Source organism: Glycine max, chromosome 4 (assembly GCF_000004515.6).
Source record: "Glycine max cultivar Williams 82 chromosome 4, Glycine_max_v4.0, whole genome shotgun sequence".
In the NCBI taxonomy this organism is placed as follows: domain Eukaryota; kingdom Viridiplantae; phylum Streptophyta; class Magnoliopsida; order Fabales; family Fabaceae; genus Glycine; species Glycine max.
Window position 1 is genome coordinate 3,500,834 of NC_016091.4, and position 15,900 is coordinate 3,516,733.

At 30.3% G+C, this 15,900-nt stretch overlaps 1 protein-coding gene across 1 annotated transcript; it reads left to right on the forward strand.

The window, feature by feature from the left end:
- The first annotated feature begins 2,712 nt into the window (after positions 1–2,712).
- On the forward strand, positions 2,713–6,703 carry NRAMP3A (metal transporter Nramp3a). The gene is made up of 4 exons (NM_001357779.1): positions 2,713–3,311; positions 3,524–3,660; positions 3,792–4,444; positions 6,000–6,703. The coding sequence occupies exons 1-4, from the start codon at positions 2,767–2,769 to the stop codon at positions 6,219–6,221; spliced, it is 1,557 nt and encodes a 518-aa protein (NP_001344708.1). The 5' UTR covers positions 2,713–2,766; the 3' UTR covers positions 6,222–6,703.
- The last annotated feature ends 9,197 nt before the right edge of the window (positions 6,704–15,900 follow it).

Consider the following 15,900-nt stretch of genomic DNA (forward strand, 5'->3'; position numbering starts at 1 on the left):
CGCTTAATCCATGATTTGAGAATCCCACCAACCACAGCACCTTAAAAATTCAGCTTAATCTAGATCTTTCATTGTTGGTGTGTGATATTTTGAGCATCTAAATTACAACTATGACTTCCAAATCGGCATTTAGTATTGGCTCACAGGTACTTAACAAATATTGAACTAGGCTTCTTGGTGATAATGTGCAAGCCTTGATATATACTAAAAATTGGTTACTAGAATTTGATGAACAAGGTAAATAATGTGCAATAATTGTTGTCTTTTAATCACTTAATTTGAGTTGATTCTAATATTTATTATGATTTTAAATTTTAGAAAAATAATATGAAAATGTGAAGATGGAGAAGACTCAAGCTACTTCAAATATGGAATCATTTGTTGTTGGAAATGTTTAAGTTTCATATTTTGGATTTATTGCTTGGATTTTTTTTGTTAAGACATTATTTATTTTATTGATATAATTGACTAATTGTTGATATTTTATTTACATTTATGTTAAACTTAATTTGATTGTGTTGTATTTTTATTGAATCAATTTATTAGATCCCTATAAAAATGCAGAATGTCCGATCATAAAACGGACAGACCTTACACGAGATCGACCCGCTTACCCATCCTATTGATGGTATACTGCGTGTTATGTTGCCACTTACAAAATGGTCTGGCAAAAGTAGTTAAAGATTCTATATGTGAATTTAAATCTCCTACGGTTATTTTTTTCCATTTGATGAATAATCTTCTCTAAGAAAATCTACTTATGCTTACGAGTTAATTAGTTGAATAATTGTAATAGGATGAAACTCCTTACACAATATCATTGACGCTGCCAAGCAATGCACTACTAAAAGATGACACCTGATAAAATATTAAAAAGTTATATGAGAACAGAAAATGCAAAACTCATCTCAATACAGTGTAAAACAATTGAAATTAGCAAAGGACTGCAAGTAAAAGTCATTTTCATAAACATTATGCACATGTTATAAGACAACAAAAACGTGGACAATAATATTAGTCTAATTTGTACGAAAATTAAATTAAATTTTAACCAAGGACTCTTGCATCATGGGACAATTCACTAGTTTTGCACCATTAATGCAGGGCCAGTGCTGCCGCAGCTTCAGTGTCGGTGCTTGCGCATAAAAGACTTTATTTTATTTTATTTTTCTTTCTAAAAATTCTTTTTAAAACCAGAACCATAATCCTTTTAATTATTTAATTTTTTTAGAAAAACTGACCTGACTTGCTTAATTAAACTGGAGATTAGAGGCTTCAAATATCCTTACTCAAAAGTTACTATTCCATGATCGGATGTAATGCAAATTTTTATGTTCATAAAATTAATTTTTATTTATATTTATATACAATGCAGGAATGTCAAGACAAATCACATTAAATTAATGAATGAATTTATGTGTTTTTTGGTACAGATGTATGATTTTATGTGGGATGTTCATTCCAAAACTAAAATTATAAGAAAAAACAAAAGTTTGATTCCACGTGATTGCCACACGCCCATTAGAGATCATGAAAAGGATTGGATGAGAACCAAAGGGTCGATATCCTGTTACGTTTCTTGGCTAAAAACGCCCAATACCTATTATGAATAGACTTAATAGAGCACGTAACACTCGCTTAGTTGCTACTACATATATAGGGGTCAAAAGTCATCAATATATTCATTTTCAATAATTAATATAAATAATTAAATATAGTGACATTTAACATTTGTCAACACAAATCTTTATTTTTTTTTAATATCAAATGCATATATATTACTATAAAAACAATACAACAAACACAATAATATTAATAGCTTTATGAGTTTTGAAGAGTTGTTCTTATAATACCATTTCATAAATAAATTAATCTTCTTAACGACTGTATATTAGTAAAATAAAAATAAAAATATTTATCTTATTATTATCAATACATTCTGTTGCTACTTTTAATAAATACAGTAATATTTTTATTTTTTAATAAATATTTCTAATACATTTGTTAACAAGGTGTAATAAATAAAAATTAAATAATTGTTTTGCATTTATGAACAAGCAAATACTACTTTTTAACAGTATTTATTTATATTTAAAACTAATGTTGTTTTGATTAACTATTGTTCAATAAATAAAAATGACAAATTTAAATTTATAATTTTATGTAGACATTTTAACAACAAGAAGAAAAGATTGAAGCAATTATAGGAATATTCTTTCTCAAAGATTCTTTTTTTTATATAATTTGTTAAAATTAATTGAAAATCATGAATTTTTATATATTTTACTTTTCGTTTAATATAAATCAAAAGAATAAATTATTAAATAAAAAATAAAACCTATTAAAAATACTAATTTTTAATAAATTCTAATTAATCATAAAATAAAATATTTTTGAAGAAGAGTCTTAGAAAAAGGATGCCACTGGCATTTCTCAAAATTGATTAAGGGGACTTTCATTTCATGTCAGGAAGAGCTGTTGTAAACTGCTCACCACAAAAGAAAAAAGAATGATGTTGAAATGCGGATCGAACGACGGAGGATGCAAATGATTATCGGAAATGACGAAAATAACCCTATATCCGTGACGTGTCGCTGCAGTGTTAGTTAGAGTCCATGGGTTGCATCTAGGAGCGGAGCAGAGAGTAACTAAGTCCACGAGCAGATGGGTACGATAGATCCGTATAAATAGGCGCATTGAGTATGCACACGTAGCAGCAAGCCACCGCAAACTGGCCGGAAAGTTAAGTAACAGATTAGATCAACGATGAGTGCTCCGTCGCGAGAAGAGGAATCGGAGGCGAACCGGCTTCTAGAAGAAGCAGCATCATCATGGGAGGAAGAGGTGGCATACGAAGCGGGGGAGAAGATCCTGGTGGCGGATTTGGAGTTTGACAGGGTGGACGATGGGAGCGCTCCTCCTCCTTTCTCGTGGAAGAAGCTGTGGCTGTTCACTGGGCCTGGGTTCTTGATGAGCATAGCGTTTTTGGATCCGGGGAATCTGGAGGGGGATCTCCAGGCTGGGGCCATCGCGGGCTACTCCCTCCTCTGGCTCCTCATGTGGGCCACCTTCATGGGCCTCTTGATCCAGCTTCTCTCCGCCAGGGTCGGTGTGGCCACGGGCCGCCACCTCGCCGAGCTCTGCAGGGACGAGTATCCCAATTGGGCCCGCCTCGTGCTCTGGTTCATGGCCGAGCTGGCCCTGATTGGCGCTGACATTCAAGAGGTTATTGGAAGTGCCATCGCCATCCAAATTCTTAGCCGAGGCTTCTTCCCTCTCTGGGCTGGAGTTCTAATCACTGCTTCCGATTGGTATCCTTCCGCTTATCACACTCATTTAGCTCGTCTTTCATTTAACTTTTTCTAAATATGATGTTAAGCGGTTGTTGGTTAGGTTTGGTTTCATGTTTTATTATTATTATTGTTGTTGTTGTTGTTGTTGTTGTTGCCTTTGATTAATTGCTTCCTGGTGATGCTCCAACGTGTTTTAACTGTGGTTTATTATTCTCTCTGTTGTTGAACAGCTTTTTCTTTCTATTTCTTGAGAACTATGGAGTGAGGAAGTTGGAAGCTGCTTTTGCGGTTCTCATCGCTGTCATGGGTCTTTCTTTTGCCTGGATGTTTGGTGATGCTCAACCTAATAGAGAAGAGCTTTTAATGGGTAAATTTCATCTGGTGATGTGGTTCGAATATCACTTTTCTATGTGATTCATCTTTCTTCCTATCAATAGCTTGCTCTTCTCACTGGTATTTCAGAAATAAAAATATAACTGTATTTGTTCCTTTTGTTAGGTATTTTGGTTCCAAGACTTGGCTCAAAAACAATTCGTCAGGCTGTGGGTGTTGTGGGTTGTGTCATTATGCCTCACAATGTATTCCTGCATTCTGCTTTGGTTCAGTCAAGGAAGGTTGATCCTAAAAAGATAGGTCGGGTACAGGAGGCTCTCAACTACTATTCAATTGAGTCATCGGCTGCACTTGCAGTCTCCTTCATGATCAATCTTTTTGTCACCACAGTTTTTGCCAAGGGTTTTTATGGAACCAAGCAGGCAGATAGCATAGGATTGGTCAATGCAGGGCAGTATCTTGAAGAGAAGTATGGGGGAGGAGTCTTCCCTATTCTTTATATATGGGGGATTGGGTTATTGGCAGCTGGGCAGAGTAGCACCATCACTGGCACATATGCTGGGCAATTCATAATGGGGGGTTTCCTCAACCTTCGTTTAAAGAAATGGTTGAGGGCATTGATCACTCGAAGTTTTGCAATTGTGCCAACTATAATTGTAGCTATTGTTTTTAATAGATCCGAAGGCTCATTGGATGTTTTGAATGAATGGCTCAATGTGCTTCAGTCAATGCAAATTCCCTTTGCTCTAATTCCCCTCCTCACATTGGTCTCCAAAGAGCAGATCATGGGAACCTTTAGGGTTGGGCCTGTTCTTGAGGTTAGTTAATTATCTCCCTGTTCTTTCATTTTGTTGGTTGTTAATTATAAGATAAGATCTCTCTGAAGCAAATCCCCTCATGATTCAGAGTTTTTTTTTTTTAAACTTACTAGATTATTTGGCAACAGTAAGGGGACAAAAGTAAAGTTTTCCAATGTTTCAGCTCTGTCTGTGCAGCTAGAAATCTCTATTTCCCTGGTTAAGAACGGTTTTGTCACTCTGTCTAGTTTAGCAGCTAGAGTCAATTTGATTATCAAATCTAGATTTATTTAAGATGATTGTTGGCTATTCAACAACAATCTATGCCTGTTTTCTGGGTAAAAATAGAAACAGATTTGCAGTAATATATTAAGAGATTGTAACATGATTGATTCTTGACGTCTATATTTGCTTCTATCCCTTTTCTTGTTTTGCTGTTTAGATGCATTCGATTTTAATGATTTTTGTGTGATTATCTTTGTTCATAATCAAATACATATGTGAATTCTCTAATCGTAGGTGTTAGTAAATGGATTTGTATTCCTGTAGCAGAATTGATCAGCAAATTTGACTTTAAATAACTTGGAAGATTTGTTTGTGCAAAGTGTATCATTGTCCAACTATTTTGTTACTAAGCCATGAATTTCTGCGAACTATGGGTTACTAGGGCATTACTTATGTTCATGAATCACATCTGGATACGTTAATAGATGGGACTGACTTTAGAGTTTGAAGTTTTGAATGGTTCAGTGAGTTTGGGTTTAGAAAAGCAACAAACTAGTGATCCTGGAAATTCAATTTGTTAGTAGCCCAATTTGGATAAATTCTGCACAAGAACTTACAAGATAGTACTCATAATAGATAAGGATGTAAAATAAATCAAAATTTTCTCATAAATTAAAACCAACTTATATGCCTTAACTATCTTAGCAGCTTTCTCATCTATCTTATCTAAAAATTAAAAGTGTATAATATGATTTTACCTTATGGGAGAAGTTTAATTCATTTTACTTCCCTAATTTTTCTCTCACAAGTGCTTATGGAGAAATTTATGGTGTTTGGAATTCTTTAGTTAAATAAAATATGTGAGTGATTATTGGTCACTTTCTCGAAGCTAATTTTACAAAATATAGATGCCAATGCATGTGCCTTTTCTGACAGCGATTGTTTCTCATTCCATGAATGTTTCACTGGTACATCAAGTGAAGGTGTTTGAATTTCAGTTCATACTTATATAGGGGGGAAATTGTACCGATCCTTGCTTGAGTTCTTGAGTCCTAAAGTTTTAAGGAATTGTCTCCTAACAGTAAGGAAAATGATTGCTGCACATTGATTTCCATTTGCATAACTGTTATATAATTTACATTAAAATCCTGCACAGGGATTTGTTCCTGTACAGGATTCACATGCTTGTGGTCCTTTTTGTGGGAATTGGGTTGATCTAAAACTAATTTACGTAAAATTGATGAGCAAATACTATATGTCGATATTCATTCAGTAAACTGATTTCAATTTATCAAAATCATCTGTGTTTTTTCTTTCATACTAATGTTTGCTTATTTTATTTATTTTGTAGAGAGTAGCATGGACTGTTGCTGGACTGATAATAATAATTAATGGATATCTCTTGTTAGATTTCTTCGTTTCTGAGGTGAATGGCATCTTGCTTGGTCTTTTAGCCTGCTCCTGCACAACAGCCTATATTGCGTTCATTGTATATTTGGTTTCACAGAGCGGTATTCTTCCTTCTGCTTGGGTTAATCGTCTTCCCAAAGGATTTTCTTCTTGTGGGAATTAAGTCCATAAAATTCACACACCATGAAAAATCTGGAAATAGTACGGCAAACTTCTGCTAGACAATTTTGCATGAGGAGTTTTCCTTCATACACCGTAAAGTTTATAGAGTTTCTCTAACCTTGCAACCTGGATTAAGGGAATACAAGGTCAGATAGTGGAAAGCACCTAGATTTAACTGCTCTTCAATTTTGCAATAGCATTACAGAGTTTACCTCCCATGTGTAACAAGATGGAGATATCTTAAGTAATGGAAGATGTGGAGGGAGCATCTTTACAACTTGCAGGATAAATTACCGATTTACCGTCCTACGTAGTTGCCATATTCTTTTTCTAACAAGTTGTGAATTGTTCCATTATTCTTTGATGTAAACAGTTTGTATTTAACTTGGACGAACTGGCACACGTAGGTAGCCAGGCAAGACAGCAGACATAAGTTGTAGGGATTACTCAATAGTGCAATGTGGAGTAAATTTACTTTTATCATTTCTATGCTTTCTAGTTAGTTATGATCTCAACTCACGTGAAGGTGCTACTCAGTTGATGGATCAGCAACACACTAACAAAAAAGTAAAAATGGAAGTTACGTGCATATCTAGAGAGTATCTTCTTATATTTCCATAAAAATATCACATTTTTATCTTTCTTCATGGGAATAAAATCATGTGAAAACATATTAAAAAAGAAACCCACAATATTCCCAAGAATCAGCAATACCTGGAAAAATTTCTCAAAATATTTTAAAATATTACGTTCTCATGTTTACATTTCTGGAAATAAGTTTTTGATTTGTAAAACAAACACATTCTTATGCTTTTGATATAAATTGAATGGCTTAACTTAACTTTTGGTTTATTTCAATCTATCATTTTAAAAATTGAGTTCTAACTTTGAATTTTTTTATTATAATAATTATCAATAAATAAGAATAATAATAATAATAATAATATATGACGATACAAAATATTTATATAAATCTAAAATGATTAAGTGCAGTAGCCTACAAGCTGTCTATAGCATGTGCCCAAGAATTTATCTTTGTGTCACAAAGTCATGGAGCTTCTCGTTGAGGAGGGACTGGTGGCAGAGGGATTTTGAGCAGATCTTATGCAATATGAATCTGAAACAGAATCAAGAGAACCAATGGTGTGGACTGCTGACAGCTCTGGCCTTTTGTGGGTGAGTTGGGCCTATCGTGCTTTACTGGACTTACAGTATCCATCGGAACATTCTGTGCTCTCTGCCATATGGAAATTGAATGTGGCTCCCAAAATCAAGTTTTTCATCTGGCGGATTGCTTTGAACAGGGTTGCTACAGGAGAACTTGAGAAAGAGGGGTATACATATCACAGAGGAAGAGTATAAGTGTCCTTTTTGCTTTCAGGTTGAAGAGTCTATTTGTCATATCCTCTTTGAATGCCCTTGTTCTTCTCTTATTTGGAGTCAGTGGTATTCTATAAGGTTGGTATTTTAACAGCTTTTCCGTGGACTGTTGAGGCACATTTTAACCAACACTATATGCCAAATGAGTCAAGAAGAACTAATGATAGATGGCAGCTGGTATGGTGCGGCTATTCTTTGGAGTATTTGGGGTCAAAGAAATTCATGTATTTTTAAAGAAATTCTTGTTTGATGGAGGACTTCTGCTACCCTTTCTCACGGTGGCTGTGCATCAAGGATTGATCAGCATATCTGGATGTTGTGTGGGCCGCAGGACATGTTAGCGATAAGTGGAGCAGGGCAGCACGTATCTGAGGGGGACATAAGTATAAGGAGGGACATGGTAGGGGAAATCCGTGAGATGGGGTACTATAGTGGAGGCTGTTGGACATGTTGCTATTTTGCTTTTTTCTTTACCAATACATATCGAGGATAGTACCATGGCTGGGTGTAATTAATTGGAAAAGGGTAGCATTAAGGAAATGTGTATAACATATTGGTGCTGTTGGACTAAAAAATCTTTGAATATGCATCATACAAAATGTATATGTTAAGATTTCGTCTTCATAGGGAGCACGACTGTTATTTTGATGGCCATCTTTTGTAATCTTCTGCACTTCTCGTGCTCTTTTACATATATATATATAATCCTTTGTTTGCCGATAAAAGAAAACGGCATGCGGTTATTGATTGGACTATGAAGAACAAAAAAAAAAAAAGGTAAGTCGAAAGTATATGGGAAAGGAGAAATATTATTTGTAGGGTAGAATATTATTTTGATCTATTAAGTTTTTATGTTTTTTTTTTTATTTTAATGTTTTATGTTTTAAAAATTTTATTTTAATTATTTTTATCAGTTGATGCTAGAATGTTAACAAAAGTGTCTGACATGATGTTGACATGTCAGTTAATTTTAAATACACTTATGATATAACACAATAACTAAAATGTTAAAATATTATTACTTTTTATTTTTTCTATTTTGGTTTTTTTTGTTTTAAAAGATTATTTTAGTTCTTTATGTTTTTTGAAAAATTTAATATTGGTCTTTTTTGAAAATTTAATCTTTTGGTAAGAAATCTGAATGTTAGATTTTGAAACGTTGGATGAGGCAGAGGTTAGGGTTATTCTTCTCAAAATAAAATACAATGTTCAATTCCGAATTGAAGATTAGGGTTTGTATCTTGAAGGGTAACTGGGTAACTTGAAGCTCGTGAAATAAGTTGGTGATTGAAGGTCGACTTTGAAGGTCTAACAATGGAATCACATGCATCTTGTTGCAAGTGCAAAGGGAACTCATTGAGGGCTTCAGAGTCTGACGGATTTTCTCTACCGTTGAGGGCTTTTCTCTGCCATTGCAAAGTAAATGTTGTGTTGCGTACTGTTAGAACAGACACCAACTTGGGAATAAGGTTCTAAGGTTACAAATTCTTCATTATAAGATATTTTTGGTAGAAGCCAATAGATCAATAAAGAGGGTAACCAAAACCAACCATGGTGTTGATTTCTTTATGAATCTATTGGTTTAGTATCATGCATTATAGGAATGGACAAATTTTTTAAAAAATTATCATAATCGATATTTTTAAAAAAATTACAAAAATTGATAAATTATTCTTTGATATACGATTTTAAAGCATGATTTCACTTTTCATTTGTTTAAAATATTTTTCTCTAAAAATTAGAATCGTATGTTAAAATATGATTTTTAAAATAATTAAAAAAAATATGTTGAAATCATATGATAGAATACGATTTTAACTTTTAATGATAAAAAATTTAAAAAATAAAATCATATATACATATATAATTTCAGTGTAACAATATTTCAAAAAATAAAAATCATTCTTTGAAGCACGATTTTTTAATAATGAAATTATATTTTATAAAGTATGATTTACTCATTTTCTTAATTTTTTTAAAATATATTTATTATGGTAATTTTTTTTTAAAAAAAAATACCCCGTAAAGGAACCGATACTATTACTAGTAACCTTGCACAGCAATTCATTTTTAGTTGACAGCTAAAAAGCACAAGGAAAATTCGTGGAAGAAACATCACAAAAGGGAAGAACAACAAAATCACAATTCGAAATAATATAAAAAATCCAAATAGAGACCTTTCTCTTGGTACTGATAGGGATACCTAGTCAGAGCATCTGAACTTTGACCCTTGCAATTTCTTCTATACCATCTACGTTTCACGCGGTCGTCTGTTGTGTTGATGTTTTCTAATATTTGTTAGATTGACTCTTTGATGGTCAAATCAATTAGATCTCCCTATCTTTGAAAATTAGAGGCCATTACCAAACTCCCAACATATAAACCCTAACATTAATGTTTCATTAACCCTAACAAATAAATCAACACAAATTACTTTTTTCAGATATAGCTATTTTAAATTGAAAAATGTACTTCAAAGAATAAAAATGTGTGCAATTATTGATTAAAAGATTAATAATTAAATATTAATATTTATAAAATTAAATATATGTATAACAAACGCTATAATTAATTACAATTTTTATTATTAACTTTTTAATCAATAGTTATTTGTACACTTTATTTTCACAAACGCATTTCCCTCATTTTATTTCTGTCGATTATTTTATCTTGTACCGTTGTTTTCTACCCACTGAACATACGCATACACATTTTTTCACTCATATAATAACAAATTTAAAATATATATAAACAAGCTCACAGCAGTACCAACATATTCTTTAATTTATGGATTATACTTTATATTAATATTATATTTAGAGAAAAAAGAAAATTAGCTGGTGAAGGGATATATACTCCTATAATTTCAAGGTGAACACAAGCTTACAATAATACGGACCAGAATTTAAGTGATGTGCACAAAATTTTTCTCTGATTTTTGTTTTGTTTGTATATCCATATATACAATGTTCAGGGAAGGAAATACTCTTTTCACTTTTCATGTAATATATGATAATTGCGTCTACTAAGAGCATCCATAAAGAGAGTTATTTAACAAAAATATATTATTTTGATGTGTTACATTTGATTTTGAATTGCTTAGATAAATAATTATTGTTTTATCAGTTGTTTAACTTTGTATTGAATATAGAAGAGAGAATGAGGAAATTTGTAAGTTAAACAACTAATTGTTAATAGAAACTCTCATTGAAGAGAAAATTATTTGAGTCGCTTAAAATTGAGTTAAGTTGTTTAAATTTGAGGTAATATAAAATGAATTGCTTATATGAAGACTATTGGAAATGCTCTAAGGGCCGTCTTTTGATTTTTGGTTGAGTAATTAATTAATTGACTCTATAATTAATTTTAGATAATTTTTTACATGATTGGTTTCAAAAATTGAAAAGTGTAAAATTAATTTTAAGTCCAAAATTGATTTTGTATCAAAATAATTTTAGATAGTTATAACATTGAATAAAATATCCAAGAGGAATATTAAAAACACAATTTCTAATATATTTCTTAAAATACAATATTTTTAATTGATTAAACTTTATTGAAAACAATAAATTTAAGCTTTAAATATGATGTAAGACCCATAATTTTTTTATTATTTTTAATAAATTTCAACCAATTATAAATAATATATTAAAAAAAGTGTATTTCCAGTATTTCTTAAAATTTTGTAACAACTTTTATTTCTAACTTATTTTTATAATAAAAATATCGAAACATAAATCACATTAATTCAAAATCTATTTTAATCAAAATTGATTTTGGAAATGCTCAGTCAAATTCAAACACGCACTAGCCCAAATCACTCCAATGCTAGGAAAAGAAAGAACTGCGTCAACTCAAGGACAACTTGTATTTTAAGTTGCACATTATAGCAACCACCCGAATTTCACTTTCTTAGATAAGGGAAATTCGTACCGAATTATACCTACTTTTCAGAGAAAAAGCAATGATTCGTTGTTGGTGTTCGTAGAGCATCTCTAGCAAAGAATTTTGCTGGATTTTTTCTATTCGATTTTCTGGATTATGTAACCTCTTTCTCCGTGTAAAATCGGTTGTTTTTAAACTCATTGATTTGTAATGTCATAAAAAAGTTTATTAGGACAGTCAGATATAATTTATTTTGATAAAATGTGTTTTAAGTTCTTCATCAACTAGTGAAGTGTATTTTTTTTTTTAAATTACAGTATGTTTTGAACATACAAGAATTTAAAAATATAATTTACAAAAGAAATTATGAAAATACATACATTAAAATCAAAATAAAAATATTTAAATCACTACATAAAAAATTTCTATATTTTATATGGACCAACATGTCATTTAACCCTTCTTTTAATCATATTTTTTTTATAATGTCATATCATCTTATTTTAAACATTTTTTTAATCAACTTCACAATATTTATAATGTTGTGACATCAATTGTCTCGTAACAGTCCAAATGGATCCGGTCACAAACAACTTGTGACACTTGAAGTGTTACGCTTTTAAGTAAAAAGAGTTATGTCTTAATTATTTATTATTTTTAACCTAATGGTAAGTGCCGGATCCAACACACAATGTGTCATATTCTTTTTATATTTTATCATTTATATTAATTTAATTTAATATGTTTAAATGGCGGTGGTTAAATAATAAATATATAATATATTTACTTAGAGGAAAAATTATTTTAAAATTTAAAAAAATAATGTAGATTAAAAATAATAATAAACTTTATATTAACTACAATTTGAAAATATTGAATTTTTGTAGTAAATGTAAATTCAGTTCACACGGATTAAAATTAATAATTAAATACAAGTTGATGGTTTTTTATATTATTGATAACTAAAATGATAATTTTTATAATAATATCTTGAAAATATAAATTTGCATTAATTATTATTTAGTGATTTATTGTATTTTAAAATACATAAAAAAATACATTATTTTAGTTATCAATAACTAAAAATAACATTTTATTACAATATAAATTATTGTTTATAAATCTAAAATATAATTTATATGTTCAAAAATACTTGTTTCTTATAAATTCTAATTATATTATATTTAAAAATATATGTTTATTAAAAAATTTAGATATATAAATCAATGTGTATTCTATATAATACAATACTAAAGTATTAGTATTTATTGTTTGTCTTATGATGATTGTCTCCTTGCTGTAATTCTGGACCTTTCAAACTCTTATTTGTTTTAAAATAATAACATAAAATTTGTATTTTAATTAAAAGTTATATTTTAATTTAAACTTGTAAATAACTTGAAATTGAGAAGTCAAAGAATCAATTATGTTGGTTTTAATTTCTTTTTCTTGCCCGTCTCAATTGTATGTCAATTGGGACCAAAGCACAATTTCAACAGTTGTATTATATAACACACAACAAGCACAATAGTAAATATAAAATAAAATAAAAATAAATTTAATGGGAAAACCGCCTTCTTTTAGTATAGAATAAAGTATTTTTTTATGGAAATCAATGTTGATAATCTTGTTTGAATTAAGTAGGATGGTTATGGAGGAAAAACTCTAAGTTTCAAATGTTTGATGTGTAAGAGGTCTAATTCAGTTAAGTAGGTGAATAAGTTATTATAAATCTCTTAATTCTATCTTTGATTTTTACCTATTAAAAAATATTAAATACTTAAACTCAAGACCTTTAATTAAGTTAGAATAGTTTCATGTTAACTGATCCACAATGGTAAAAAAAATCATTTTCATTAATACTGGGTAATTAAATGTTAGTTAAAAAAAAAGAATTCTGAAAATTGCAATGGAATAATAGGTAATAGGACGTTGGGCCCAAACATGTCTGCAGCATTGTATTATTTTTGTGAACAGGCTCATATCATAATTGAAAACTTTGCTTTAGACCACAACCTTTGGGCTGCTTTACCTTTTATCTCCCAGATAGGAAAACAAATATAGTCGAGCTGTAATGACGCTACTATACCTTCATGTCCTTCATTTTTCTTTTCTTTTTAATCGGTACAAGTCTTTCTTATCAGAAAATACTTAAATTAAATGTTTCCCTATGAATGAGGGCGGAGGTGATCTTTCTTTTCATTTTAAATAAAACAACGTTTTAATGTTAAAGGAAAGACTTTTTATTTTCTTTTAATCACTTTTCTTTTGTGTGTGTTGGTTATCTTCGATCTTAATTGCAATTTGGGCATCATTTTTCTATGAAAACTTTAAATTCATATATGTAGCTAATGAGTTTTACAGAACTGATTATCTAATCAGTTTTACTTTTACAGAACTGATTAACTCAGGAAGCCATCGATAGAGAAATTAATTTAGATTTAATAATACTTTTAATCTCTATAAAATGTTGAATTCACAATTTTAGTCTTGTTCAAAGCATCTTCACCACAATGTCGACTACATCATCTTTATTTATTGCAGCCTCTATCAAAACATGTTTAGCATATTTCTTCAAACACATTTTATTTATATACTAATGCATATTCTTAACTATATAAAAATATAAATTTATTTAAATATTCTTAAAATACCAATGAGTTAAATATGATGAGCAAAGTGAAATAGGTTAAGTGGTTCAACCTGCCCTAATTCCGCCTTCAACCCAACGGATTGTCAAGTTAGACAAATTGAGTTAGGACAATTAAATTGGTGGATTACATTCACTTTTTTAAGAGTTTGACCGGTTGACCCTCCGACTTTAATCTGCTTTACCCCTCTGGACTATTTCTTAGAACTTAAAAGTATGACCTATTAACGTTAAATCTGGTGTATTAAAGTGCAAACGAAAATCAAATGAACCTACAAATAAAAAGAGATCTCAACTATCTATAATCATTTGTTATGCTAAACTATTAAACAACAAAATGTTTTAAGGATTTTTAGCCTTTGTATTTACGATTGACCACCTCCTGCAGTTCAAAATACTTTTAAGTTTGTGTTAGAAGGAACATTTTAGTTAAATTTTAGTTTTTTTTTCCCTAGTTAAAAAATTTGTTTGATGCTAAATAAATTCTTCAAATAATTTTTAGTGTTTTTTAAAATTCTATTTGAAGCAATAGTTTTTTTTAACTTAGTCTCTATCTTTTAACTTTTTATTTTTTCTTTCATTTTTATCCTCAATATATCTATCTAACTTTTTAGTTATTATTTTTAAATAAATCATAATTTTATTATTTTTCTATTATTTTACATTTTTCAATTACTTTAATATTTAATTTTATTTAATACTTATAATTTAATAAGTTATTTTTTTAACTTTCAATTATTAATGAATTTTTAACTAAATTTTCAGTTTTTAAGTTAATTTTATCAAATATAACCTAAAACAATAAACAACAAGATGTTTATTGTTTATTTTAAAGTAATACATAGTAAATTTAACGGTTGAAATTAATTTTTTATAATTAGTTAGATTTATTTGAACACATCTCAATTTGTTTAATGGTTTAAAATCAAATTTTTTGAAGTCAATTTTAAAACAAATGAACACTTATAAGTATCGTTTTAAGTCATTAGAGATGCTTATAATATACCTTAGCCTTGCAATATGCGCTCTCTGTGTTATCCTAAACGTTAGCTCACAAATTCTCAAAATAAAGAATAGATAGACTTGCGTCCAAATACATTTCCCTGCTTAGTTAAGCTAGCCTTAATTTCCAGCAGAGTTGTTTAGCTAATTCATCTAGTTTTCAGAATTATCAGACCCAAATAAAAAAAAAAAAACAAGCGAAACTTCTTTAGCATGACAAGGGGACCATGTGGATTTAGATTTGAACGACTTTGAAACCGTTATATCCGAGCAAAACATGCTGAATTCCGCATAATTTGGTGTGTCCAGATTACAAATCCAGTCCCTTGACATCATGAGCATAGAACTGTTATTATTATTTATCCACGTTAATGGTACGAACAAACAATTAATAAACTAAGTCCCCGCCTCAATTGTTTTGGCATAGTTAAACGAATCTTTGAAGCATGATCTGAAATAATATTCTTAAGAAAAAGATAAAATCTAAGAAACATCCTTTTTATGCTTTCCACCTATGGCAGCCGCATATTCTTGAGACCACCACCACTTGTACTTGAATCATGTTTTTAATCCATATTCTGCTTTCAAAGAGTTATGGTGTATAATTTTATTTGAAGGTGGGAATTTAACAATGTGACGGGACCACATTCTGCTACTGATTTGAAGGGGATTGTTTTGCCATTTGAAGATGTGGTCCCTCACCTTTGCTTAGTAGCTTAAGTGCTCATTTCTCTTCACCTATTAAATCTTAGGCGGTCAAAAT